This window comes from Molothrus aeneus, chromosome 11, assembly GCF_037042795.1.
Source record: "Molothrus aeneus isolate 106 chromosome 11, BPBGC_Maene_1.0, whole genome shotgun sequence".
In the NCBI taxonomy this organism is placed as follows: Eukaryota; Metazoa; Chordata; class Aves; order Passeriformes; family Icteridae; genus Molothrus; species Molothrus aeneus.
Window position 1 is genome coordinate 12,613,538 of NC_089656.1, and position 26,801 is coordinate 12,640,338.

Consider the following 26,801-nt stretch of genomic DNA (forward strand, 5'->3'; position numbering starts at 1 on the left):
AATCCTGGGAGCTGAAGGCCATATCTGGAGCTGATCTGGAGGCTCCAGCCCAGTTGTCCTGAGCTGTACAGGCTGCCCAGCCCAGGCAGGAGCTGAGCTGCTCCTGAGAGCTTTGGAGAAGCCTCACAGCTCCCAGGCCCTCTCCAGGATGGACCTGTGTATTTCTTGGAAGGTGAGTCTCTTATGAATTAGAGCTTTGAATTTTCTTTTATTTTTAAAAATTAGTTTTTTCTTACAATGACAAATCCTCATATTTCTCTGGAGAACCATCTCAGAGCTCTGAGGAAGTCTGGACCTCTGAGAGCTGTGACATCTTAATGCTGTATAAGTTTCAATTAATGGTGAGGTTCGTCCCTATAATTCCCCTTTGCCAGGTTTCCTGATATCTGTGCCTGTAGGACAATGACCACCAACAACCAGAACTCTCCAACTGCACCTGGTCTCTGTTTGCAGCAATTGGGTGCATTGGGTGGGCTGAGGAATTCCTCAAGACAGCTCAGGCTCTCTCCTTGTGCTGGACCTGCCTGCTCCTGCCTTGGCTGCAGTGCTGGTTCTGGGGCAGGAGGGAGTTTGGATGCAGGAGTCCTTGAAAGGAGAGGTTTCTGCCTCTTAGGGTAGCTATGGATGGAAGACACTCTAGAAATATTCAAAGTGCAAATCTGCATCTGCTCTTAAACAATAATTCAGCTCTTTGAGATCAACCCAACATGAAATGGTGCATTTGAAGATTTTTGCTACCCCAGATTGCAGGGCCTGGGTCAGAAACCTGTGACCCCAGTGATGAGGTGAACGTGACACTTCATTAGTGGTGAGGGCAAGCTGTGTCACCAAACCATGGGCTCTGCTCCCTTCAGCTTGCAGAGGGGAGGGGCTGTGTGGTGTTTTCAGGAGTTAGCACACTGCACATGGACACATTCCCTGGATCCTCTTCAGTTCAGACTGGGGGTTACCATGGTGCTGTTGGCAGAGTGGCATTTCCAAGCTGGGATGTACATTTCTGACAGAGTCACCTGGTGATTACATGCTGTATCATAGCAAACATAAATTGACAGAGGGACTCAAGTGTCAATTCTACTTCCAGGCTGGGTGAGCAAGGCTGCTCTGCCAAATTCCCATCTCTGTGACAGGGCTGCCATTTCCTCTTCCTGCCATTGAACTGTTGCATTAACCCCAATCATCAGTAAAGATTAGTAAGTCATCTGTGACATTTTGCACCAAGCAAGGCTGCAGGTCCTGCCTGTTGGAAGTTTTTAATTAAATAGAGCTGCCTGCTGGGTGCAGATGGATGGGGAGAGAAGGCAGAACTCAAAGGGGAGATGAAAGCCACTGCCTCTGCCCACACCAGGCTGTGGGCAGGACTTCTGCTCTTCTTGGGCCTTTCCTTCAGAGAAGCCCTTGCTGTTTTCAGATGGCCTCTCATCTGAAATTACAGCACATGGTTTGTGCTCCTGCTCCAAGTCTTTCTGGAAAATACTGTCTGTAGCACCTGAATAAGCCCCATATGAAAGCTGACAGAGCAAACCTTGTCAGTGGGAGAAGTAAACTTGTGCTGAGTTCCAAATGCACCAGGCAAAACACATTGTCAGGTCAAGGTCAGCCTTGAAACTGGACTGGCAATACTCTTTTTTGAGATCTCAGAGTTCCTGGACTTGGAGCTGGGACTGAGAGAGAACAGATCTGATCTCTAACAGCCTGCAAGAACCTTCCTGTCCAACTGATCCATCATTGACCCTGCAGAGGTCTGGAACAAGGCATGTGCTTGGCCAGCGCAGCAGCAGTGGGGAGGCTCAGTGTTAAATGTCAGGGTGGAGAAGGTGCAGCAGCAGCTGCTGCCTTTCCCTTTCCCTTCCCCTGCAGCTCTGCCTTCCCCTGCTGGGCAGGGCTGGAGCTTGTGCCTGCAGCACAGCGTGGGAAGCAAAATGCCAGCAGGTCAGGGGCTGTGCTGCCCTTGGCCCTTCATGGCCTGACCATGCTGAGCCCACCAGAAGCTGTAATTAATTAATGCTTGCTGCTTCCCCAGGAATGCACTTTGCCTGCACCTAACTGTGCTTTTTAGTTGCACTCTCTCCCTTCTCTCCTATTAATTCCTATGCCACTCAGCATCTGCATTTTGGATAAAGCTTTCAGGGCAGCCAGTGGCTGCTGCTGGTCCTGCTCTCTCCACCTTTAATGAAGTGCACTAAGTGTGCTGGATGCCCAGAGCTGAAGGGGCAAGTAAACCCTGCTGTCTCCACTTGTCCATCAGTAGTTTGGTTTTTGGTTTCTTCCTCTGGCCCTGGTGGATGGCTGGGGTCAGTGCCATGAGCAGCAGCAGCACAGGATGGTGGGAGAGGCTGGCAGAGCCCTGATGCCCTGGCTGCAGTTGTGTTTGTGTGCACAGGACAGGCAGGGTCCCATCTCCCTTGGCAGGAAGCAGGGAATGAGTTTGGCACACAGAGCTCAACGAGAGCTCTGTGCCTCTGCCCCCACCCTTGGCTGTGGTGTGACCTGGGCTGGCACCAGCAGAGAGTTCCTTGGTTTCCTCACCTGGCTCAGATCAGTAGTAACAATCAGTAGTAACAATCAGTAGTAACAATCAGTAGTAACAATCTTCCTGCTTTTTCCTCAAAGAGAGACTTCAGCCTCACAGGAACTAGGGAATAGCCCCAAGTAACACAGCCCAGTACAAATGGTTGGCTTCTTCCTAATGTCTGAATGGCAGATTTTTTTTTTCTGTCTTGATCTGTTTAGTAGGAAAAAGGAGCATTTTAATGCCACAGAGCTGGTTTTGGCATTAGCAAGAGCTGTTTATGACAAAAGCACAGAAGTAGCCCCAAATTTCAAATCCAAATAATGAATCTTCATGGCAAATAGAAAGGAAAATTCAAAGAACCTTATTTCTAAATTTATTCAGTCAACAGTTTTAATTAGCAAGCACTTATAGTAATCCTAACCTGGGTGTGATCAATAGAGTCTGAACCAGCCATTTAGTGGAGGGATGTCTAAAGAAGAAAGAAGAATGTGAATAATCTGAGCATTGTACAGGTACAGAAGAGCAGAGTAGCTCTGACTGTGAGGGGCACAGGAGATTGGCACCAGCTCATGGCAAGGAGGAGAAGATGTGGCTTGGCTGGGCTTTGCTGTGAGATGTGGTTGGGAACTGAGGGATGGGTGGGTTGGACACTGCTCTGAGTATCCCTGTGAAAGAGCACAGAGCCATTGAAGTGCTCCACAAGCCATCAGAAACCCCTGAAATTCCTCTGTTTTCCCCTATGAGTTTTGCATTGCTGGAGAAGGAAACCCTGACAGGCAAGAGCTTGGTGAAAGAGGGGCTCAGCCCATTTCCCACCTGTCACTTCAAACACAGAAAATTCACCCCAATTTACCTGAATAAAGAGGGGTGGTTGGAAGAAGCAGCTAAATAATTCCTCTAGGTAGGCTTTTCTGAGGGTCTGGGTTGTGGTGAACTGCAATGTGTAAGCTCTGTGGAAAGAAACCATTTTCTGCTGCTTGTTTCACTGAAGGCAGTGGTTGGTGAGGCCCTTTGGAGTGATCCTGCTGCTGGTCAGGCACAGGGTCTGTGTGGGAATTCTGCAATGCTTTCAGGGGTGCTGGGCATGCTGGCTCCTGTGACAGAGCTGTTCAAATGTGGGGATGTGGTCCTGGTGGGACATGAAGTCCTCTAGAGCTGCCTCTGAGAGGGAAAGGCCCTTTGGAGCCTGTGGCCACTCCAGAACTCTGGGGAAACCTCGGAGTTTCTGGGTCTGAGCTCCCTTGCTTTGGTGCCTCTCTGAGTTTGAACTCAAACTGGGAGCACCTCCTCAGGTGTGGAGCAGGAAATGAAATTACCTAGTGCCATTTTGTCCAGAAGATTTATTGTCTCTACTGCAAGTCTAAATCCTGCTGATTTAGAGGATGAAGCTGAGCACAGGAGAATCTCAAAGAAATACCTTCACAATACAGAATTACAGGGTTAGGAATATTTTCTAGCTGGGCACTGTGGTTAGTGCTGTAGCCACAGATGCTGCAATAACCCACCTGGAATCGCTGACCATTCATTGAATAGGGACTTTTTGGAGGAGAGATAGGGGTGCAGGGGCAAGTTTTATTTACCAGCAACAAATTTGTTCTCTTCTGCCCTCACAAAGAGCTGCTAAAATCTGCTGTGGAGAGGAGAGAACACGAATACAGCCTTTTCGACATAAAATCCGTAAAAAGGTGCTTTGTATTGAAGGGGGGAGCTGACCTCCCCCCACCCCAAAACTCCCCCCTCGCTCTTCGGGCAGCATCCCCCGCGGACCCGCCCGCTGCCCGCCGAGCGGCTGTGGGAGGAGGAGGAGGAGGAGGAGGAGGAGGGGAAGGAGGGGGAGTCCCGGCGGCGGGATGAGGCCGGGCTGAGCGATGTGCGAGCAGGCAGCGCGGTACTGCCGGGCCGGGGTGCAGAAGCTGCTGCGGAAGCCGGCGCCGGCGCTGCGCGGGCTGGACGGGCTGCTGCGCTGGGCGGCCGCCAGGATGGGCGACAAGGGCCTGGCCGACAGGGAGCTGCTGGCCCCGGGAGCCACCGCCGCCCAGAGGAAGGGCACCTCCGTCATCCTCGATGTGAGTGCTCCCTGCACCCCGCAGCCCGGCTCCTGCCTCCCCTCGGCAGCGGGGATGTTCCGCGCTGCCCGGAGCCGCCCGGCTCCGGCAATCCCGGCTGGGTGGGCGTGGGGGTCCCGCAGCCGCTGGAGCCCCTCGGGTCGCTGTTGTTCCCCGGGTCCAGCATCTCCCGGAGCAGCTGAGCAGGGTTTGCAGCCCGGCTCTCAGCTCACCTGGACCCCGCACCGCGGGCGGCTCGGCAGCAGGGCTGCTCCCCGCATCCTCGGCCGGCTGGGATGGGATGGGCATGGGGTGGGCACGGGATGCAGCCCAGCTCCTGCATCTCCCGGGCTCCTTGGGTTAGGTGTGCTCAGATTTAACAACTTCTTTGCAGATCGGGGCCCCGGGGCTGCCCAGGCTATGGGGTTGCAGCCCGGGTCTTGCGCCCGCTTGTCCCGGTGCTGCACAGCCCAGACTGTCGGGGTGCCCTGGGTCCCCTGTCCCCCTGCCCTGCGCTCTCTGGGACAACTGGGGAAAAGCTGCACCTTGGTTCTGCATCTGCTGGAGCGGGCTGGGCACGGGGTGCGGTGTGGATACTGCACTGCCTCTCCTGAGCCCGCACCTTTTTTACCGGATGGGCACAGAGATGTAGCTCGTGTCCTTCTCCTGGGCAGGACTCTGAACTCTCGGGGCCGGCTGGGCTTTGAGGTGCCCCGTTCCCTGCACCCTCTGGATGGGCTGAGCATGGGTGTACACCCCAGGTTCTGCAGCCTTTTCCCAGGTCCTGCATCTGAGGATGCACTGCAGGTGTTTAATCCTGGTTTGGGGGGCTGGCAGGGATGTGCTCAGTGCCTCGATTGCTGTATTTATAGACCTTCTGATTAGGGAGCTACCGAGGCTGTTTGCACTTAAATGAATTGGGAGAGTGGGGTGGAATCAGCCGGAGTGCAAATGGTGTAATTACAGTCTTTCTGCAGCATCCAGTAATTAAACACATGGATCCTCTGTTTTGCTATCTCCTAGCTTAAAAAAAATTAAAAAAGAAGTAATGAATGCAAAATAAACTACTGAAGCATTGGCTGTAGTAAAGGATAACTCATGCTCTCCTTAGAGACAGGATAGGCAGTAGTAGCTCTTCAAGGCAAGCCCGTACATTTTGTAAATAATTTGCTGAACCCGTAGGCATTGGTGTGGGCTGGAGAGTCTGAAACTCTTCCATCTCTGAGCACCCTGAGCTGAGAGGCATTTTGGTTCCCTGAGGAGCCATTGTCTCTAGTTGCCAAAAGCAGCTCAGAGAGCAGGATGGATGGGTGGGTGATCCTGCCCGTGTTAGGGGCCGGCAGGTGGGCAGCTGCAGGCTGGGGCAGTGAGCTTCTGGGGAAACAAGTGCAACTCACACCCTCATGTCTTTTAAATTAACTTGCTCAGGAGGGAATTCCTGGGATTTTTTTCCTGTTTTTTGTTGTTTTGGTTTGTTTTGGCTTGTTTTGTTTTTTAATCTGTCTTGAAATTGCCAAAATTTTACAATAATTTGGAATCTGCGCTTCAGAGCACAAATGCAATTAGAAAGCAACATTAAATTTATCTAAGAGGTTTCTTGAGTTAGGAGTGTTTTGCCACCAAAATGGTATCTTATCCATTCAATTTTACTATCTCTAAGTGATTTTTTTTTTCACTTTGAGCTTTGAGATTAGGAAAAGAGTCATGAACTTTCAGAATGGGAAACACAGTAGAGCATTGTATTATTTCAGTGGGAAGTACAATAGAGCTGGGCGTGCAGCTCCTGATCATTTTTCCCTTTCACAATGGTACTGGGAGCCCTTTCTCACCTGCTGAAAGTAGAAATGGATTCTGGAAATGTAAGATTTGAGAGCTTTAGGGTTTTTTTTTCCCCTCCTTCCTTAGAACTTGATTTTCTCCTTTTTCTCCAGGCACAAAAGCAAAGGCAATTGAAGCTGTGGCTTCGCTGTAATGGGCTCTTCAAGTGCATTGCAGACCCCCCCTTCATACAAAGGGTTTCAACAGGGAACACCTATCTAGCTTAATTTTCACACATTAGCATGAAAGTAACAAGCATCCCACTGAATGCTCAGGGATGATAACCTGTTTTCCATTTAACTCCTTCACATTTTTGCTGATGGATGTGCTGGGGAAGCAGTGAGTCCCAGCCACGCAGCAGTGCAGCTTCTCCAGGGGGGAGGAAGAAATAAAAGATTTTATGTTTGGCTAACTGGTTTCTATGAGCTGGTGTGCTATGTGGGCAGTTTCTTGGGGGCTGGGGGAGGAGGGGAAAGCTTGGGCTTGGTTATGAATTAGATAAAATGGCTTTGACACTAATAGTACCTTAGTCACTTCTTCTTCCTCTTCTGGCTTTCTTTTAATTCATCCATCCCCGGTGCTCTTGTTCTGACTCCTCCATGAGGGTGTCTGGTGTGTCAGAACAAACTTCCCTGTGCTCTTTCCACCAAAGAAACACAACTGTGCTGTTGTGGGACAAAACTGAGGGCTGAAGAGGAGCAAAACACAACAAGGGGCTGAGATGTCTTCTGCCATCAGCCTGGCTACTGCCCCTGGAGGATCAGTCTTAACTTTGGGCTGGCTCCTGTGCTTTTCTTTTACTTTGCCTCAGGCCTTTTAGGTAAAGGATTAAAAAAGGTTGAATAATGTTCACTAGTTCAGCATGAATGAATGAATGAATGATCAGCTCTTACACTGGACAAATCATCGTAAGGGGTTGAGATTGAGCCAGGGGTCTGTACCCATCCTGTGCCCACCCTCAGGTGCCTTCTCTGGGTCTGCTCCAGCTTCAGGAGCCCAAGGCTCAGGGCTGGCAGCCACTCAGGCTGGATGGACACAGGACATCTGGTGCTTCCTGCACCCACAAGGACAAACCCCCTGTATTAAACACTGTCACAGAGCTGCTCCAACCCACAAGAGGAGATGGTGGCACTTCCAGTCAAGAACAAATCCTCAATGTCACAATGCTTGTGAAAAGGAGGATATATTATGTGGGTGTATATTCTCTGTGAGATTGTATTTGCTGAGTGTGAATGAGTGCATGTGCAACACAGAGCTGAGGTGGATGGCCCTGGAGGCACAGGAATGTCCAGGCCAGCTGTTGTTCTCTCTGGGAGTGCTTCAGAGCTGGCTGATTTACTGCCCTTGCTCATCTCCTGCCTTCCTGTCACTGCCAAAAGCCTGAGCTGACAGCAGAGGTGTGAACCCCAGAGCACCTGAGGCCAGGTCAGTCACAGCAGCTGCAGCTGAAGATGCTCCATCTGGTTCACAGCTCATCTCCTGCTTGGCATCTAAAGTGAGGATCAGCCTTGGTTATGAATGGCAGGACTGTGAGCCCCAAGCAGCACTGGCCTCCCTGCCTCCTTTCTTGCCAATGCATTGATTTTTTTGCTTTATTTTAAACACTCCTGAAGAACACAGTTCCATTCATTTCAGGTCAGGTGAAGCTTTCTGTTTTATCTACCCTGTTGTTTACTGAAAACTAATTTTGACCCTTATCTGATTTTTTATTCTTAGACAGGAAGATCATTTCAAATCCATCTCTCATTCTTATGGCTCATCTTGCAACCTCACTTGTGGCCAAATCTGGTTTGTGCTTCTTCAGCCCCATGGGATTGAGTGAGGTTCTGCATAGAAGATACAGAGAATTTGGGTTGTGCCAATGGTGCATTTCCAAATGTACACCCAGAACTGCCATTTCCAGCCATTCTGCCAATGAATGATTTCCAGTGCAGCCCTCAATAGCAAGGCTCTTGCAACCACAGGAATCCCGGGAATCCCTTCTCGCTCCTCTTGTGTTTTGACCTTTTTCCTTCTGTTTTCATTTTGTTTGTTGGGGTTTTTTTCAATGTTGCTTCATTCCCCTTCCTTTGCCCTTGTTTACCTTCTCACTGTGAGTGAACTGGGAGGGCTATTTTCCTCCTCCTTTATCCTCCCTTTGTGAAATCCATGGTTTGACATCTTCCCTTGAGCTGTACCTGCAGGCACAGCTGGAGAGGAGGGCCAGGGCAGGCCAGGCTCTCTTCCTTCAGGAACTGCTCACTGCCAGGTACATGATCACACAGGAGAGTCCATCCCTTCTCCTCTGATCTCCAGCCTTTGTAAGTGGGTGCTTGAAATGCAGCTGAACAGAAAAGTAACTTCTAGTGCTGAGCATCAGCAGGTCAGAACATCAGCTGCAGCTCTTACCTCTCTCATGCAACTTTAATTTAGGACAGCCAGGTGAAGTCTAAAGAGAAGGTAAGAGTGAAAGCAGAGGTTGGGACATGGTGTCAGCTGCTCTTCTCTTGGGGAGGAAGGGAAAAAGAAAAAGGATCTGCTTTGAAGTGGTAAAATGCCCAGAGACCTGGAGCTCTGCAGCAGCCTTGTTTTGTGGCGAGCCAGTGCAGATGGGACAGTATTTTTACACCAATGGCATATTCCTTACTGAAACACAAAATAAAACCTTTCTCCTAGAATGGGGAACACTCATTAACCTGAGGGTGTCTAAGGACATAGTCTATAGTGACAAAGCTTCAGGTCATTATTTTCTCACATTTTCACCAGAAAGAGCAACAGAGAGAGGCTGCAGGAGAGGAGATTCCTACTGGTGCCTCAAGTTTGAGAAATAAAGGACATACCTGATATAAAACCTTGTCTCAACTCCAAAGGAAGTGTCAAGACTTGTAGGGAGAGGAACAGAAAGCCAGAACAGGAATGCAGGAGCATAATATGAGGATCAATAATATTTTTAGGTCTGTGTGGGTCTCTGGATGCCTCCTCATCCATTGGCTTTCCTCATGCATGAGACACGATTATGTTTGTCCTCTATTCTGCACCCAGATTATGATGGTAAACAGAATTTCAGCTCAGCTGCAATCTATTTTAAATCAACATCTTATTAACCTGGTGAAAGGATTATAAACTCCACAAACCTTTAATAATTCTTGGGCTTCTTAGGGGAGTGCTATTGTGAATTTAAGAAAATTTGTGAGAAACCCTTCATTAAGAAGCCTCCAGTGTGGCATGTTCTCATCCAGGAGCTATGAGAAGGCAGATATAAACGTTTAGATTTGAAGCCATCATTTTTTTTTTTTTCACATTTATTATTACCACCAGGGTTTTGAATTGCTTACTTCTGGCAGTTAAATATCTACAGTAGCCATTTGAGAGAATAGAAAAATCATACATTTAGAGAAAACCTATTGGAAATCTTGACAGAAGTTCTTTGCTTTAGAGAAAATAGTGTTTACATTCATCTAAACCACTGGTAAATGGGTTAAGTGTGCCACAGACAGCAAACTGAATGCACTGCCTGTATAAATCCTACGGAATGGGTTAATGCCCATATTGTGGGCATCCTGTGGGCTCACTCTGTGACTTAGCCTGTGCTTCAGGAGCTTTGCTTAACAGCTTCAAAGCACAGCTGATGGGGGAGATGGTGGCTGTGGTACTTGAAGTGGATAATTCCTCATTTCCCATCTGAGATCCTGCACTGCCCCCACGGTTGGGAACAGGGGGTGATGGAGCGGAAAGAGCATCCCTGGCCAGGCTGAGCCAGGGGAGGATCCTGGGCCACGTGCAGGCACAGGGAGCCAATTGCTGCTGAGGGCCTGGCAGGACAGGGCACTTCTCCATCCATATTTCATTGGCTCCTCTCTCTCTGACCTCCAGGGCTGCTGCCTTGGCTGAGTCTGAGTGCCTTTGCTGCTGGCTGGGGATGTTTGGGCTCTGCAGCTCTGCCTTGGAGATGACACAGCAGCCTCAGTGGTGCTCCCTTCTTCTGGAGCTGGGGGGAGCCCCCAGCTCCCTGGGAGCCTGGCACCATCATGGGTCTGCCCTCTGGTCCATAGGGAAGCTGTGAGGGGCTGTGGTTTCCCTTCCATCCCCTTTACATTTTACACCTTTCCCTTATGGAAAGCTCACCACCTCCTTCCCCCATTGGAACAACTAATCCAAGACCTGAGCAGAGGGTGTCTTTGGGCTGTGTGGGGGAGGGCACTCTGCTGAGCTAGAACATAAATCCTGGGTCTTCACAGCAGCAGCATTTTTGGCAGCACTGCCAAGCTATCACAGACTATATTACATCTTTATCAGGCTCCCGATGCTCATTCCAGGGCTCATATCTTGATGCAGTGCCTGCCTGTGCTGACAGATGACTTTATCTTAAATTGTTTTTTCCCTCCAGGTGTCCCAGTTTAATTTTTTTTTTATGTGTGCAAATTTTAGGTCGTTCAATTAAGTTGAAAGAATAAATCCTGCTCATTAGCAATAAAAGCCAAGCAGCTTGGTCCTGTAGAATAAACTTTGATAAGTAACACAGCCAATGTGATCTTTCATCAACACATCAACGTGTTCATTTACAAATAGTCATACTTTAGGGAGTGTCTGGGACAGTTAAAGCCCTAAAATATTCACTTAGTGAAGCTGGATATAAATACTTCAATTTCTAAGCAATTCTTCCATTTCTTTTTTTTTTTTTCCTGTTACTCCGAGTATTCCTTGCAAGGTAAACAGCTCCATAGAGCAGAGCACTGCAGGTTGAGCCTTTCTCCTTTTTTAATCTCCATTTTACCTATTGGTTTTGCCTTCCCATTCTCCCTCTGCCAGCTGTTCTTAGTGGGATGGTGATCTCCCATGGGACCTTAGGACAGGCATTGTTCCTGCTGTGTTAGACTGGCTGTAACACCGTGGTTTCAAAGTAGTGGGAAGAGCAACAGAAGGATGTGCTGATGAAACAAAAAGCCCAGAAATAACCAGCATCCAGGAAGAGAGCTGTGTCCTCTGGAGGTGCTCATGGGGAGCGAGGATTTGGGGTGTCCAAGCCATGAGAAGAGGAATATTTCAAAGAGTGGGCAGGGCACAGTGGGCACAGTGAGGGATGTGTGCCAAAGCCATGCAGCTTGCTGGGGTCCTGCTGGGATTTATTCCTTCTTCCCATAGACAAGCCATGACTGGCTGGCCTTTCAGACCCCAAATTTAACATCAATGAAATCTGTAAGTGTGGAGAGAGGTTGGATTTTCCCTCCTAAACCTTCTAATTTCTCTAAGAAAATGGAGATCAGCACAAGAGGGGTTTTGGTGTGGTCACAAGCTGTAATCCTTGCAGGCAGCTTCTATGACTCCCAACACTTTGGTTTGGCTCAGGCTGAAGTACACCAGAGAGTCCTGCTTTGACTCTGCCCCGGGCTGCAGAGCCTCACAAGGATTTTGGACAAAAGAATGATTAATGTTCCTTAATTAAGCCATATTCAGTCAAGTAGCATATTCTGCAATTCAATTTGTCTCTTGGGGTTCTTGCTTTGTGCAGCAATTTCTCTTCTGGTATTTTTTTTTTATATTTAATGGTTTTGTGACCCAGAAAATATGAGATTCTATTTTATGGCAGACTCTGATCTGTCTTGCTGGTGCTTTTATTCCCTCCTCAGGGAAATTTCTTTGTACAACTAAAATCTCTGTTCTTGCTCAAATTAATAGGGTCAGGCTTGAAGAGATGATAAGAATATTTTACCTTTTCTGCCCATGTTAATTTTTTGGTAATTTATGGCCAACCTGTGCTAGTGGCCATTTTTGGCAGGCACCCGTAATTTTCCAGCCTTTGCACAGGCCTTTTGCTATTAATTGCATTTTATTGGCAAGGTCAGTAGAGCAAAACAGCACAGCCCTGGAGAAGCAGATGAAGGATGTAATTTAGGGATGCAGAAGTCATGCAAAACACAAGCAGGATGGCAGCTCAGCTCTGCAGGGGTGACAAAGTAGAAGTTATGCAAAACAAAGGTATTTGGCTTACTCAAAAGTGGGGGCAAGGAACAGCCACCTACAAAGGACACCAAATGTTGAAGATCCATGAGAGGATTTTTCTTAAGGGGTGTGACTGTGTAAAATGAAGTAATACATATGCATCAAGTAAGGGGGGCTAGCTAATGAATGTTTAATCAGTGTTGTGTGGTTAAAAACTCAGTTAGAGCAAGAGCCCTCCAAGGGACCAGCTGATTTCAGTGTTAGGGGACAATTCCTCAGATGAGACTGGTGAAAAAAGTTGCAGTTGTTTCTGCACTCTTTCTCCCTGGCAAGTTCTACAGTACTACACATTATTGCAATTTTTTTTTTTTCTTTCTGAAATGGCCATTTGATTCCTCTCTGTGGGCTGTTCTCCACGCTGTAGTTTTAAGTCTAAATATAATCTCCTTCCCACGCAGGAGACATGCTTTAAAAAAATGTTGTAAATAATTTTTTTTTCAGAAGTGCAGAGCTGTGAAACTTGGTTTAAGAGATTTTATTGACTCCAGAGAAATTGTCTGGACTGGCTGCATGACTTTTGGGATTTTTTTTAGCGTGTATTTTTCTGGTGTTGGATTCATGGTTTCAGCTTTAAGTGAGGGAGGTGCTGGAAGTGCTGAAAGCATTTGCACCCATTATTCCAGTTATTCCACCAGTAATTTGTGTTGTTCTAGGGGAGATGAGCTGAGTCTTGGGGAGGGTGAGCTCAGTAAAGCCCTGAACTGGGTCTTGAGGGGTTGGAGCACTTGAACCTGCCCTGTGTGTGGGGCTGAGCAAAGGGCTTCACCCCCATGCTGGACAACACACAGTTAACACATTTCTCTTTCTCTCTTTCAATTCTAGATTTTCAGAAGAGCTGACAAAAATGGTAAGTCTGTGCATTCATACTTCACATTTCTTGATTGGACTATTATCAGTATTACTGTTTTTCCTGATAGTAACATCCAAGTGTTTGAATGTTTAAATGTTTAACTATTTAACATTTTAAACATTTTTAAAATGTTAAGTTTAAATGTTGCTCAGTTTACTGAGTCTGATGCTGATACACAAAACATCAGAAAAGCTTTTGGGGTTTTTTTGGAAAAGATGTTCTTAGAGCAGAAGTGATCCTGGTATACAAGTTGTTGTGGGAGAATCACCAGATTAAGAGCAATTTCACAAAAACAATATAAAAATAAATCACAGGTAAGTGATAAATGAGGATCCACCCCTTGGCAAGCTTGAAGTAGCTCTGCAAAACAAACCTAACTTGGCAAGATTAATAGTTTGGTTCCTGAGGGACTGGACCATACATCAAAGACACATTGATGTGTGATTTCAGTCTGTGCCTGTGGAAAGCTGAACACCTGCACTGACCCAGCCAAGTCCTTATGTTTGGAATAACCCGGATGAGTCTTCATTAAATGACTTGGAAAGGGAGAACTGGAAAGGTAACAAGCTGAAGGAAAGAAGAGTCAGTGGGCCCAACCCCAGGATTCTTCCACAGCCTGAAAATCAGTTTTATTTTAGATAGAATCCCAAGAGCTAGTATCTATTCTTTCCCTGTTGTACAAGAAGAAAATTCAATGTGCATCAAAATTCTGTGTGTTTGCAGAGGGACCTGTGGGAGGGTTGTGCAGAGGAGCACAGGGGAGAGTTTGGTTGTTCTCCTCCAGCTGTAGAAGGGAGATACCTGATTTCTGCTGGTGCTCATAGATGGGTATCCTCACTGCCCATGGGTAAGGAGGGTGCTGCCAGCTGGCTCAAAATAAGAAGTGAATGCCATGGAACTGTGGGCCCTTGGTTATGGCAACTGACAGAGTAATGGGATACTGAAGTTTGCTGCTTAGAAAATCTGAGCAATTGTGTGATGCAAGGAGAATGGAGAAGAAAACATGAGTTTATGTTCTTGGCTGTCTGACTTCAGAGATGGTGCTGGGCAGGTATTTGAACTGCCAAGGGTGAGAGCAGGGGCTGCACTTACAGCGGGTGAGGAAACCAACACCACTGAGCACAGGCAGAGAAGGTAAATACTCCTGCCTCTCCTGACCCTCAATGGGCACTGCAGGGAGAGTGGCTGGATCTCTTAAGGAAGGCCAGGTGCTCTTTGGTGAAGGAGCTTTCTCCATCCCTGCTCCCACTCTTGTTGCCTGCAGTGCACAGGACCTGCAGCTCCTGGAGCACAGTGGGGGCTCTCCATGGGATCAATGCTGCCCCTCCCTTTTCAGGGGCACAGGCTGGCACAAAGCAGCTGGAGTCAAGGGACAGCTCTGCCCCCCAGGCTGGCTCCTGCCAGGTGGCACTCTGGGCATCCCTGCCCTCAGTCCCACAGAGCAGGGACTGTCACCCTGGGGCTGTCCCCTGAAGGACTGTGCATCCTCCAGGGGTTCTCCTCACATTTATTTAGATGCTGCTTTTTCCTTGACACTTGCTAGCCATGGTGACCAGTGTCACCAGCCATTCATATTTGATGAGCTCTGGATAACAGAGTTTGCCACTCATTATAATTAGCTCAGTGTGTTCCTCTGCAGCCTTTTGGGATCACAGCTCCCCACTGCCCCTCTCCAGCCTCCTGCAGCTCACAGCAGCTGCTGCAGGAGATGTGCAAGAATATTTCCATTGGTACAGCCCCTCTGAAAACTAGGGCTCAGAGGTTTCCAGAGCCAGAGGTAATATCTTTGTATTTCATATCCCTGGGGATCTCTTTTTCACAATTTCTCTGTGACATTCTGGACTTTAATTTATTGATTTGTTGAAATTCAGCTATTCATGGCTTTGCCTGTTACAGCTCCAAGGAACAGTGGAAGCATCAGCCTGCTGCTTTTATGTCTCCCAGCAGGTGCTGTGCACAGCCCTCTGAGGAAAAACGAAAATCTCACACTTTTCATTTTTGTCAGAATCCCAGGATGGGGCCCTGAGCCTTGGACAGACTGTTAAAAACACAAGTCCACAGATTACCAAAATATTTGACTCTGTTCACATGCTTCTGTGAACAGAAGCTGCAGAGGTTCCTGTCTGGCTGGGGCTTTGCTGTTCTGATGAACCAGCTGAGATGGATCTGGATCCTTATCCAGTGATGGGGGACACTGGGGAGAGCTCCCATGGCAGAGAGGGCTGGCAGCTTCCCCCAGAGCTGGCAACCCTTGCTTTCCTCAGCTGTGCCAAAGCCACTCTCAGAAACCTGTGTAGGAACCCTGCAGAAATAGGGCAGGGAAAAATCTGAACAAATCTTTGGCTCTTGACATCTGGTTTAACCACAACATCTCATTTAACTTTTTCCATGCAGAGATCAGATGGTTAGAGGCTTACCTAAAAGGCAAAGGAAGGGATTGTAAGATAAGGAGTAGTCTCATTTAATGTGCAGTCAAGGGGTCATAAATTTGGAAATCTTTTCAGCATTTTGATTTTTTTCCCCCAGCTTGGTAAAAATGGTACATATTGTGTTAAAGCAGAGTGGCTGGTTCAGGCACGGTAACTATGGAGCCTGATAGCTCGAGATTAAGAGCATCTTCCTCCTCCCCCTTTCTTCCAAACCTTCTCACATAAATTGTTAATTCATGTAAAATTGGATGCTCTTGCTGCAAGACGCCAAACCATGTTATTTCCCCTGCCATGTTCAGGTACATGTATTTAGGTGATTTGATTCAGTGCCTACATGTACTAAAAGGCTGCTAATGAAGCATCTCCTGCTTGTTAAAAAACATCTTGGTCTCCTGTTCCAGAGAAGTGAGATTCTGTCTATAATGTGAGCTAAGTTCTCAACCTTTTCCCCAGTGACAATATCAAGTAGTTTTGTAACTATCTACATGATAAACTCAGAAAATGGTCTGCATAAGACACCTGGAAATGCTGAGCACATTGGAGATAACTGGATAAACTGACAAATGGTCTGAAAAAGGGAGAAGGGCTGGAGTGTAACCTGAGAGTGAATAACTCTGTTAGATCTAGTCATGCTTTGCAGGGGCATGGCTGTTAGTCATTCAAAATAATCTTTTTCTTTTGTGTAGGAGTGTTTTTCCTTTCTCTGCTAATAAATCCACCTACTGTCTTGTAATCCTCCCAGTCCCAGTAAACAATACTTAATCATTTAATTGGAATGTGCTGGGAAAAAGGAAGCATCTTGTTTTAGGCTGGTGCAGTAGAGCTGCCAATCATCTCAGTTATCTACTGTGTACTTAATCCTCTCATTAGAAAGCTGCTAATCAATTAAATAGCCCAGGATTCTCTTTGAAAGATTAAAAGAGTTTTATTTTGGCAGAACAGTCTAACTGCTAACAATCCATTATAGATAAGCATCTTCCCAAAAACTGATGTTTTATCTGGAAATCTCCAACTCACTGCAACTACCCAGCCCCCATGCCTAGAGTGTAACCAAATGCAAAGTGCAGCCAGCTTGATCTGTGCTTTAGTTTGGTGGGGTTTGCTGTAATTCTTAGATCCTGCTCGTGGCAATGGGCACCAGTCTGACCCACCCCCGGGTCTGACGTCCCAGGCAATGGAGCTTTAGGGGGTTTCCCCTGGACCTCTGGCCTGGAAGAGGAGAGATGCAAAAGGAAATATGCCAAAACCTTGGTTATAAAACTCCTACAGAAAATGGCAGGAGGGGCTGGCAGTGGTGCAGTATTGCACCTGATAGTGATAGTGATGGGTTAATACTGTGGTTCAGTCAGCCTGGCATCTTCCTGTTGCTGCCCTTGTGATTTCTGTACCAAGACCAAGCCCAAACTGTTCTGGTTCTCCCTTCAAATTATACCTAGAGAAGATGGGAATGAAGCCATTCAGTGCATGCTGTCCTGAATAGCTCCTCTTATCAGAAATGAAATCCAATGAAGTGTGAAGAAATCCAGAGTAATGCTGAGAGGAGGTTTCAGTTTTCAGTGATCTGAATGATCAGCTGAGGGCCTGCAGAGGACATAGCAGAGCTAATAAAGGGGGAAAAAGGAAGCATGAATGGAGCAGGAATTGGTGTTTGGAAAGGGCTCCTTGGTTAAGAGCCATGAGGGCAATGGCATTGTGCCCATTCCTATCCCAGTAGGGCTTATCCTTTAAATAGCTGCTCACAGATTTCTGTTAGTCACTTAAGAGCTCATTAAATGAGATTTATGCTGCTATTCTGTGTAAGGAAAGGTCTGCACATCCCAGTGCTACAAGTCTCCTAGCAAATTGCGCTACAAACCATGGGGGCACATAGAGAGCTCCTGACAAGAAGGGAACACAAATGGCTTTGCATTTGCACATCAGCATCACCACCAGCTGGCCAGGGAGCCTGGCCAGCTGTGAGTGGGGCTGTGCCCTTGTGAGGAGAGGGAGCTCTGCTGCCCACACATGGCACCGGCACTGCTGCTCTGCCTGGTGCCTTTGTGGCCATGGTGCCACTGCTGACCCCTGGCATGGGGACCTCACAGGCTCCAAAAGCTGGAAAAAGGCAGAAAACCAAAACCAAGCAAATGAAAAGCCTCAGGCAAATCTCTCAGCCCCAGCTTGAGATGTTCAAGAACTCAAGTTCTTCATAATGTTCAGGAAGGCATATCCTAAGTGTCAGCTGAGTAGAAATCAGCCTTGTTAAACACCAGCACACAAAGGAAGAGAGGGAGGCTTCTCCCATGGATGGCATTTCTTGATGAAGGGATGCTGGTGGGAGAGCAGGGAGAGTCCTGGGCCTGCAGCAGACGGGAAGGCTGAATGAATCCTGGTGTAGGGGGCCTCCAGAGGAACACATGGGTGAAGCTACCGGCAATTTCCAGCAATTTCCAGCCCTTCACAAATGCTGTGTGCCTGTCCTCAGTGTCGTGTTTGTAGGCAGGGACAGTTCCTCTGAGGATCTTACAGATCTGGGGAATTTGCAGGGTGTCTAGTGGTAATAATACCTCTCACCCACCTTTTCCAGACCCCACCTGGAGAAATTATTTTGATCCTCTCTAGTGATCCTACAGTGGGAAGAAATGTGTGTTTGTCTGTGGATGTGCCTAGAGCTCTAATTCACAAATGCAACCAGACACAGATTACTGTGTAAATGCTTCCTTTTCCTTCTTTCACTCTGAGTGCCTCTTGCTTATGTTGAATTATTAGTGCAGAAATTGGGGTAAAATGGAGTGAAAATGCCTCTTCAGTTCTGGTAGCATGGGATCACAGAGAAATTCACAGAGAGATGGATGGAGAAAATTTTCACTGGTGAGCAGATGATCCAAAGACCCCATTTTTAGCTTGGTAACTCTCCACAAGTTGTTTCTAACTTGAAATACTTCTCTTCCCCCATTTCCCCATGAATTTGAGGCTCTTTTAGAAGATGCACTTGCACAGGACTTGAATGGTTGTAAGCAACTTGGACTTCAATAACGTGGCTATCAAGGAAGAAAAATTAAGGCATTGTAACTTTGGGTGCTTTTATTGGATCTTAAAAAGATGCCAACTTAGGGCACTGATAACTCTATATATATATATATATATATATATATGATATCAGAATAAAAAGACCCTGAACACCTAATAAGCTTCTTGTTGCACACATAACCCCTCCTCCCACAGTCACTGTGGTGAATTGTGCTTTAACTGTGAGCTCTTGGGTGTTCTGCAGTACCTGTTTTAATGGGTTATCACTCTTCAAAACCACTTATTTCTACAGCCAGGTAATTACCTTCTGCATGGCCACTGCTCCTCATGTGCTGGGAAAACCTTCAGCTATTTCTATCCTGCTGGTGCATCTAAATTAAGTCATTAGTTCTCAGTGAGAATATTTATAATTCTTGCATAACAAAACCAGTATTAGCAGCCTCCCACATGTAAGTAGAAAGATTCAGTAATGAATCAGGCTTTGTTACTATGGATAAATCTGATAGGTCTTCCATGACCAGATGACCAGTCTGAATGTATTTAGCTTTGTCTTTTAAGTAAATAAGAAAAGATTTGCATTTAGATAGTCTAGATTTCACGTGACAATCAAAAAGCACCTTTTGTAAGACTGTGCAGTGACCTTTATTTACAAGGAGAAAGTTTGAATTTGTTTTGAGTTATTTGGACTCCTGTATCATCCCCAAGGTCTCTCCTTGGACGCTTCCAAGTCCTTGCAAAGCTCACAGCACATGATTTGGAAGGGAGGACATCTGCTTGAATTGGGACATGCTGTTCCCAAAATAATAAACAAACCTATCCACCAGATGATGAATTTTGAGATAATTGTGAAAGGTGGCTGCTGGCCATGCTCTACAGGCTGTCATTAGATGTCCCCAGTACTTCTATCCACCCTTCATCACTATGAACCTATGAAGATTCTGTGATTTGATTTTCATCATCGACCGGCTTGAAAGGGCACTTCCCAGCTGCTCCTGCCCTTTCAGGGCTGCCTTTTTCATTCTTCAAAGATTTGAGGGTATCTGCTGCAGAAATGAAGAGCTGGGAGTTTTTTAGGATCTGTTTTTCTTCTAAAGCCACTTCCTGTTGCTTGTTAGCAAATTCATGTTAGAATCAAGGGGTGGATTTTTTTCTCTTTTTTTCTGGATTACCTTAATTCCTCAGAGCAGACCTTGAATTGGGTGCACTGGGTTATGACTTTGTAAACAATTGCACCCTCATGTGCTACAGGCTGAGTTATGCAGCAGCCTGGCTTTAATCAGGGCCCACACGTGGTTTCCATACTGCCAGGCTTAAGCCAGAGGAGGTTTGAGTTGGGCAAGGTTTGGATTCAGCCCAGAAACCCCCAAGAACTCAAGTCAATGATATGACAGCACAAAAACTTTAATTTCCACAACAGAAATGCCCATATTCCACCTATTTCTGCACAGCATTGATTTATGGCCCATTACTGTCCAAAATTGTTATTTCTGTTGTCCCGCTGGGAGAGCAGGCAGCCAAAATAGAAAGTGCTGTGAGATCCTTCATTGCAGTGGGCAATGGAGCCACTGTTGGTCTCAGTGTGACCACCAGGAGCAGGGAATGGGACGGGCAGGGTTATAAGGAGCTGGGAATGTTCCTCTGTTTAAACTGAGTGCAACAGGCGAGCTGACACTTGAGCTGGTCTCTGGTAGCCCAGGTTCCTGACTGGCACTGTGCAGAGTGCCCTTTCCTCACTATTCAAGGTACTTTGCAGTGCAGGTGGCCATCTCCTGTGTCCTTGCCCTTTTGCTGTAAAACCTGCAGCTAGAATATCAAACCTGACTTAAAGAAAAACTTAGAAAATCAGCTTTACTGAGTATTTGGCCTCCTTCAGGAGTGCTTGCTGCCTGTGGTGCTTGCTGCCTTGTGCCTGTAAAATATATTCAACCACATGTTGCTGCACTCCAGGGCTGTGCTGGCAGCTCCTGGCTGCCTTTTGTGCCCAGCACCATCCCTCCTCGTGGCTGCTGAGCCTTTCTTTCCACTCTTTCTCAAAAATTCAGCTGCTGAGCGAAACCCATGGTAAAAGCCATTAACTGCTGTAACCTTCGGGGCCTCCTGACATTTCTGCATCAGCAATAAATGGATTTGAACCTCAGAGTCAGTCAGACACCAAGCACACAGGCTTTTACACTTGCATATTAGGCTACACCTCATCCTGGTTAAAAACTCAGATGATGCTGCTGACCTGAAGGGTCATCCCCCTGTGAGCACTGTCTGGGCACAAGTGTCAGCCCTTGGGCCACTGCTGAGCTGGGATCTCTGTGCTCAGAGTGGAGGAGCAGACTGGATCAGAGCTTTTGCATTGGAAACCCCCACCAGCCTGCCCCACAGGTGGATTTCCAGTCTGATCCATCAGCTGGACCTTCCTGCTGCCTCTGCGAGGTTCAAACCTGCCTGCCCACCTTGCTCCCTGTGCTCAGTGAGTGCTGACCTGGCAGGGCAAGGAGATGCTCCTGTTTGGGCTCTGCCCCATGGCTGGGCAGTGGGGAGGGCAGCTGTGCTCAGCCTCTGGGGTGTGTGTTCAGAGTCTGTGCATTTTCACAGGCAATGCTCTTTCTCTGCTCTATCCACCCTCTCTCTCAGCTCCTCCTTCCAATTCCTTCAGTGCAGAGGGCTGGAGACAAACAGCAGCTGTGAGTGTCCCTGAGAGGAGCAGGGAGGAGGGTGTGGAGCAGGGATTGTGCTTCAGCCTGGCAATTTGGGGCTGAGCCTCTGATCCCCAGGGCAGTTTCCAAAGGCTCCTTCAGCTTTGAAGCACACTGAGTAAGGTGTGACACACAGTGCAACCCAAAGCAGATGGAGTTTGTTTTCTTCTTCTCTTTGTGGACTGGGAGATGTGGGGTTTCTTCTGCAAGTCTCATTAGGGGCTTCAGCTGGACAGGAGTAAACAGGATATATTATTGTGAGAGATTTAATGACCATGTTGTGGAGAGTGGGAATAAAAGGATTGTGGTTTACCAAGGAGACTTTGAAAAGCTGCTCAATTAGCTGAGAGGGTTTTTAAAGAGGTTTCTTTCCAGAGCCAAAGTTGAGAGATTTAATTGGGGGCTGCAGAGCAAATGTGTGTACATGGCACAAGGACAGCCAGCAAAGGGCATGAGAAAACTAATAAAAAAAAAATAGATAAGCTATTACCTACTTGTAAACCCAACCCCAAAAATGTAAGCTTTATTGATAGTGCCTTAAAAGTGGTGGCTCTTGCCCTGGTTTTTCTGGAGCATGAGGATTGTTGACCTGGAGTGACATGGCTGGAGGTATCCTGATAACAATATCAGTTGTAATATTATATTATTGTATATAAATTATATTAATGCATGTAAATATTGTATTAATGTATTTTCCTTGTCGATGGGAATCTGCCCTGCCATCTCTGCTGAGTTCATGACACAAGGCCTGAACTGATTCCAGCTCCTTGTCTGGGCCAGGTGCTGGGAATGTCCCTCTGGCTCAGGTTAGTGGTAGCAAACCTCAGAGGGGAGATAAAGGCCAGGAAGCTGGGCCTGCTCCAGAGGGGACAGCCACGAGCTCTTTGTGAGTCTGTGAGGTTGGGCTGCACCAGGAGCACCTGGTACCTGGGCAGGGACAAACCAGTGCAGGTTTGGTGGGGAATGGGGCACTTCTCCTGCCACAGGGAAGCCAGGAAATGTGGAGGTGAGATGCAGCTGTGAGTGTTGGCTCCTGTTTCAGGAGAGGAGAGAATCTGCAGGAAGGTCTGTTCTGCATGGAAATGGCTGCACGAGGGAAGGGAAAGCTCTGGCTATAGTGGCAAGTCAGGGAGGTGATGGACATTGAGGATTTAACAATTTTTGATCTGCCTCATTAATATCTCATCTTGCTTTTCAAAGTAGATACAGCAAATCGATATTTATTCTGCTAATGTTGGGGTTTTTTGTTTTCTTGGGTTTTGGTTTGGTGGGGGTATTTTGTTTGTTTTTTTTTTTACAGGTACACAACTTTAAAGTGCTTGGAAAGGATTTTTGCAGCTTGACTGGATATAGTATCCTGGCAGATTAAATATGTGCCATAACTGAGATTCAAAAAGGCCTGGTTTTGTCCTGCTGCCTTGGGGGAGTGTCAGTGCCACATTTCCCAAACTGCATTCAAAGCACGGAGGGGCTGTGAGATGACTTCATGCAAAGGTTCAACTTGTGTTCAGTGACTCTCCCTTGGGAGGGCTGGTGCACCATTCTGCCTTTGGGGCAGAGGTGCTCCAGCCTGGATGTTTCACCCTGGTTTCTCCTGGAGCAGTCTGTGTGCTCCCAGTGCTGCTGAGGAGTGCCAGGGTGCACAATGACAATGCTCACCCAGGTGGAGGTGATGAGTGTGGGGACTCCCTAAAATGCCTTTGCCATCACCACAGGATTCTTCTGTGACCCTCAGCTAAGGTTATTTCTCTTGCCACACCAGCTAAATCTCACTAAGAGCTTCCATTGCTGCTTCTCTTCCTCAGGAGCAGGGCCATCCTATGTTTGCCTTTAATCCCTGGGGAGTTTCCTCAGGGGAAGGGGAGCAGATCTTGAGTGGAGGAGAAGCACTCCTTCTGCCTCTCTGCTTGCTTGCTCTCCTCTGCTCTTGTTGCTGTGGGAACAAGGGACAGAGCACTGGGCTCTGGCATCCTTTTTAATTAGGTATCTTCTGCAGATCAGCTGTATTTATTGAAGATTTTTTATTACAGCTATTAAAGTTAAATAAGGCAAAAATTGAATCCAGAACAAATACACTGCTGCAAGTTATCCTCATAATGTGCTAGCAATTTTTGCCTGACAATTGTGAGAAAATATGTTCTGGCAGCCTGTGTTCAGGCAGTTGGCCAGGAACAGCTATAAATCCTGGGTATCTTTTTCTTCCTCTTATCTTTCTCACTCATTTAAAGTACCAGATAACATACATGTGAGAGAAAGGTGTATCTTACTGACTTGCAGTGGGGAAAGGCATAGCTGAAGCTGAAACAATGACACCTCCACATCTGTAACTCCCAGCAAGGATAATCTGAGGGGCAGGAACAGCCAATCTTTTTATATGGGAGGATGTGTGAGCAAGAGTGAAATGGATGTTCATGGGCTGAGAAGAACAGCCAATCTTTTTATATGGGAGGATGTGTGAGCAAGAGTGAAATGGATGTTCATGGGCTGGGAAGGAGGAGCCTGAGTGTCTCTGCTCCATGTCTGGCTGCTGCACCATGGGAAGGTGGTGTGCTGCTCTGGAAAAACTCTGCACCACTTTCAGAAAGTTTTAGAGGTGGAAATAGTTTTGAATTATTTTTTGAGCTTTCTTTTCTGTGGCCCTGCTGCACCCTTTGCAGAGGTGCAGGCTGTCTGTGCTGGCCAGGTGCCCAGCAGAGCTGAGTGCCAGCTGCAATGCTGGAGATGCTGAGATGCTCTGGCCATGCTCCTGCTGCCCCCCAGCAGGGATTTAGAGGCCTGGAACAGCTGGGCTTGGCTGCAAGAATCGACCCAGCCTGGACCTGGGCTTTGGACCCAAGAGCAGATCCTGGGCCAGGTCTCTGCCCTAGCTGGGTGCTGGTGTTGAGCCCCCAGGGAGTCCCTTCAGCCCCTGCTTGGCTTTCCGCCTCAGGCTCTGAGAGCAGCAGGACTCCAAGTCTTTCTGAGTGTGCCTTTTGGGTGCTTCTGCTGCTTTGCACATCCATGGGGGCTCTTTCCCTTAAGCCTCAGTGTTGGCTCCAGGAGCCCACAGAAGCTCTGCTTGAGGCACAAAGTGATTTGGCTGTATGTTGTTCTGCTGTGCCAGCACCAAAGCACGGGCCTGGGCCTGGTCTGCTAATAAAAATGAGTGCACTGAGGCTTATTTTCCCTTCTAAAGGATCTTCTGTTCATCATGGACCTGTTACTTTTCCAGCTGGCTGCTTTGCTGGCTTTCAAACATGCTGCACTTTGTTAAGCAAGGCTGCTTTTCCTTCCTCGCCTTTGTAATACCATCAGTTGCTTTCTTCTCTCCTTTATACATCCCTCCCCAGCTTCTAAAAAAGGTTGAATTAATACTTTTGTTCAAGATTTATCAAAATCTTTACCAGCAAAATGTTGAAGATTTATCAAAATCTTTACCAATGTATTCAGATCAATAGGCTATGCAGTGTAGAAGAATAATAATAACAATAGCAATAATAATAATAATGATCATCATCATCCTTCCTTGGCATCAGCACCATCTGCAGAGAGCAAATGTGCAGCATCATTTAACCCTGTGACATCCCCATGGGGGGGGATAAGAGGAAAGGAAGGACAGAGGGGCAGGAAGGGACCATGAATTAATTTGAAATTTTCTGCCTGGAAAGATGAGTGGTAGGAAGACACAGCTTGCCTGTCTGGGTTTCAAACTGGAGACCAGAGGTGGGGAATGGGGAATGCATGGCTGTCCCTGGGCTTTTTGAGGCTCAGGCTTTGGCTCTATGCAAACACAGCCATGTGCAGAATTGTCTGGTTATCCTTTTGTAGCTGGAGTGATCATGGTATCAATTAATACACTTGGTATGTGTCAAACAGTGGGGAAAAAAAGTGTGTGCTATAAATGGAAGTACTTGCATAAGACTGTAAAAACAAGATAAAATATTTATATTTTTCAAAGAAAGGAACTAAACTCGTTTCCTCTCTCCTGCATCCTGTAATCTAATTGTAGGAAAACAGCAGAGTTTAGATCTTGCAAAAGGTTTTCCTAAGCTGGAAATCAGAGAGAGAAATGGTTTTCTAGCATTTAAATGGAGGTAGAATTAAATGAAAATAAGTTATAAAAGTGGGGCTGTCCATAGCCAGGAATATTAAATCCTCCTGTACCAAGAGCAGCCTGAGAGAATGAGGTGCTGAATGCTGAAATCCTGGGGAGATGAAGGGGAAGGAAAACCTAGGGAAAAAAAGGGAAAGGAAAAACCAAGCAGTGGGAGACACTGTCTGCAAAATTGGCTGGAGCAGGTCACAGAGCCTTGAAAACTTTTCAAACCCAATTGTTGCTTTCTAAATGAGGTGCCTGACATTTCAAAGGTCAGCAGGCAGGGAGAGGTGGCTGCTGTTCAGCAAATGCACTCTGACTGTGCTGGGCTTGCCTGTCCTTCACATGGGGCTGGGGCTGCTTGACTGCCTGGGCACACAATCCCTGCAGAGGTTTCCTGAAAAGGTGGATTTGCAGTACCCAGATGAGGAGGGACACCTGGTACTTCTCCCATTTCTCATTTCCCCTCCCTCTAGGGGGCTGATGATGGGGCAAGTGGGCAAGGAAAGGCAGATGGGAGGCTGGGGGTAGATTTGGGTAGAGGAGGTGGAAGAAGGAGAGCAAGGCACCAGCAAGGCACCAGCAAGGAGCAGAGATCCCTGCCCTGCAGCCAGCTGGGCCCTGGGGTGTCACATGTGGCACCTGAGCATGTCCCTGCTCCTTCCCAGCCAGGTGAGCCCTCTCCAGACACAGCATCCCTGGCTGAAGGCTCAGGCTGCTCACAGCAAACCCAGCTGGGGCTGGCTGCAGCTGAAGGAAAGATTTAGCAGGGCAAACAGATCCATGGTTTTTTCAGTATCAAGAGCCTTAAACTCTGGATCACTGGGGCCACTTGCTCCTTTCCCCTGTGCTTTTTCTGAGAGCCCCTTACCGAACTGAGCAAACGTATTCATACAGCAAGTGACAGGAGAAGCCAGGCACTGTGAAAGAAAGCAGTTTCTTATATTCATAAATCAATACAGAGCAGGACTGGGCCATTGTAGTGCAGCATGAGTGGGCTTTTTTTTCCTTTTTACTGTCTGTCTTCTAGAATTTTAGTATTCAGGTTTTAAGCCTGCAGTAGGTATTTCTGTGCTGGGCTGCTAAACCTTTGAATTGTCAGCATGCTGAGCATTTTGATCCTTTTGTAAAACAAGAATGAGGATTAAATGTTTCTCACTGCCCAGCTATTGCAGCAGCACTGGGTGCAGATTCACAGGGGCTGAGCTTGCATCAGGAGCTTGATCAGCATCAGGAGCCACCTTGTTCTGGAGCACAGCCAAAATCCTGTGGGATTTGGGCAGGGAGGAGCACAGCACTGTGTGCTCCATGGGGGAGACAGGCAAGGTTTGGAATTAGCTTCTCTTTAATTAGGGAGGACATTTGGAAACAGCAAATGTTGTGCCATCTCCCACAGC

General features: G+C 47.3%; 1 protein-coding gene across 1 annotated transcript in view; it reads left to right on the top strand.

The window, feature by feature from the left end:
* Positions 1–4,342: 4,342 nt before the first annotated feature.
* NECAB2 (N-terminal EF-hand calcium binding protein 2) overlaps positions 4,343–26,801 on the top strand; it is a 71,020-nt gene continuing 48,561 nt past the window's right edge. Inside the window, exons 1-2 of the mRNA XM_066557219.1 lie at positions 4,343–4,578; positions 13,177–13,201. Of these exons, the coding sequence (XP_066413316.1) occupies positions 4,381–4,578; positions 13,177–13,201 (223 nt within the window). The 5' untranslated portion in view covers positions 4,343–4,380. The remainder of the gene's footprint in view (positions 4,579–13,176; positions 13,202–26,801) is intronic.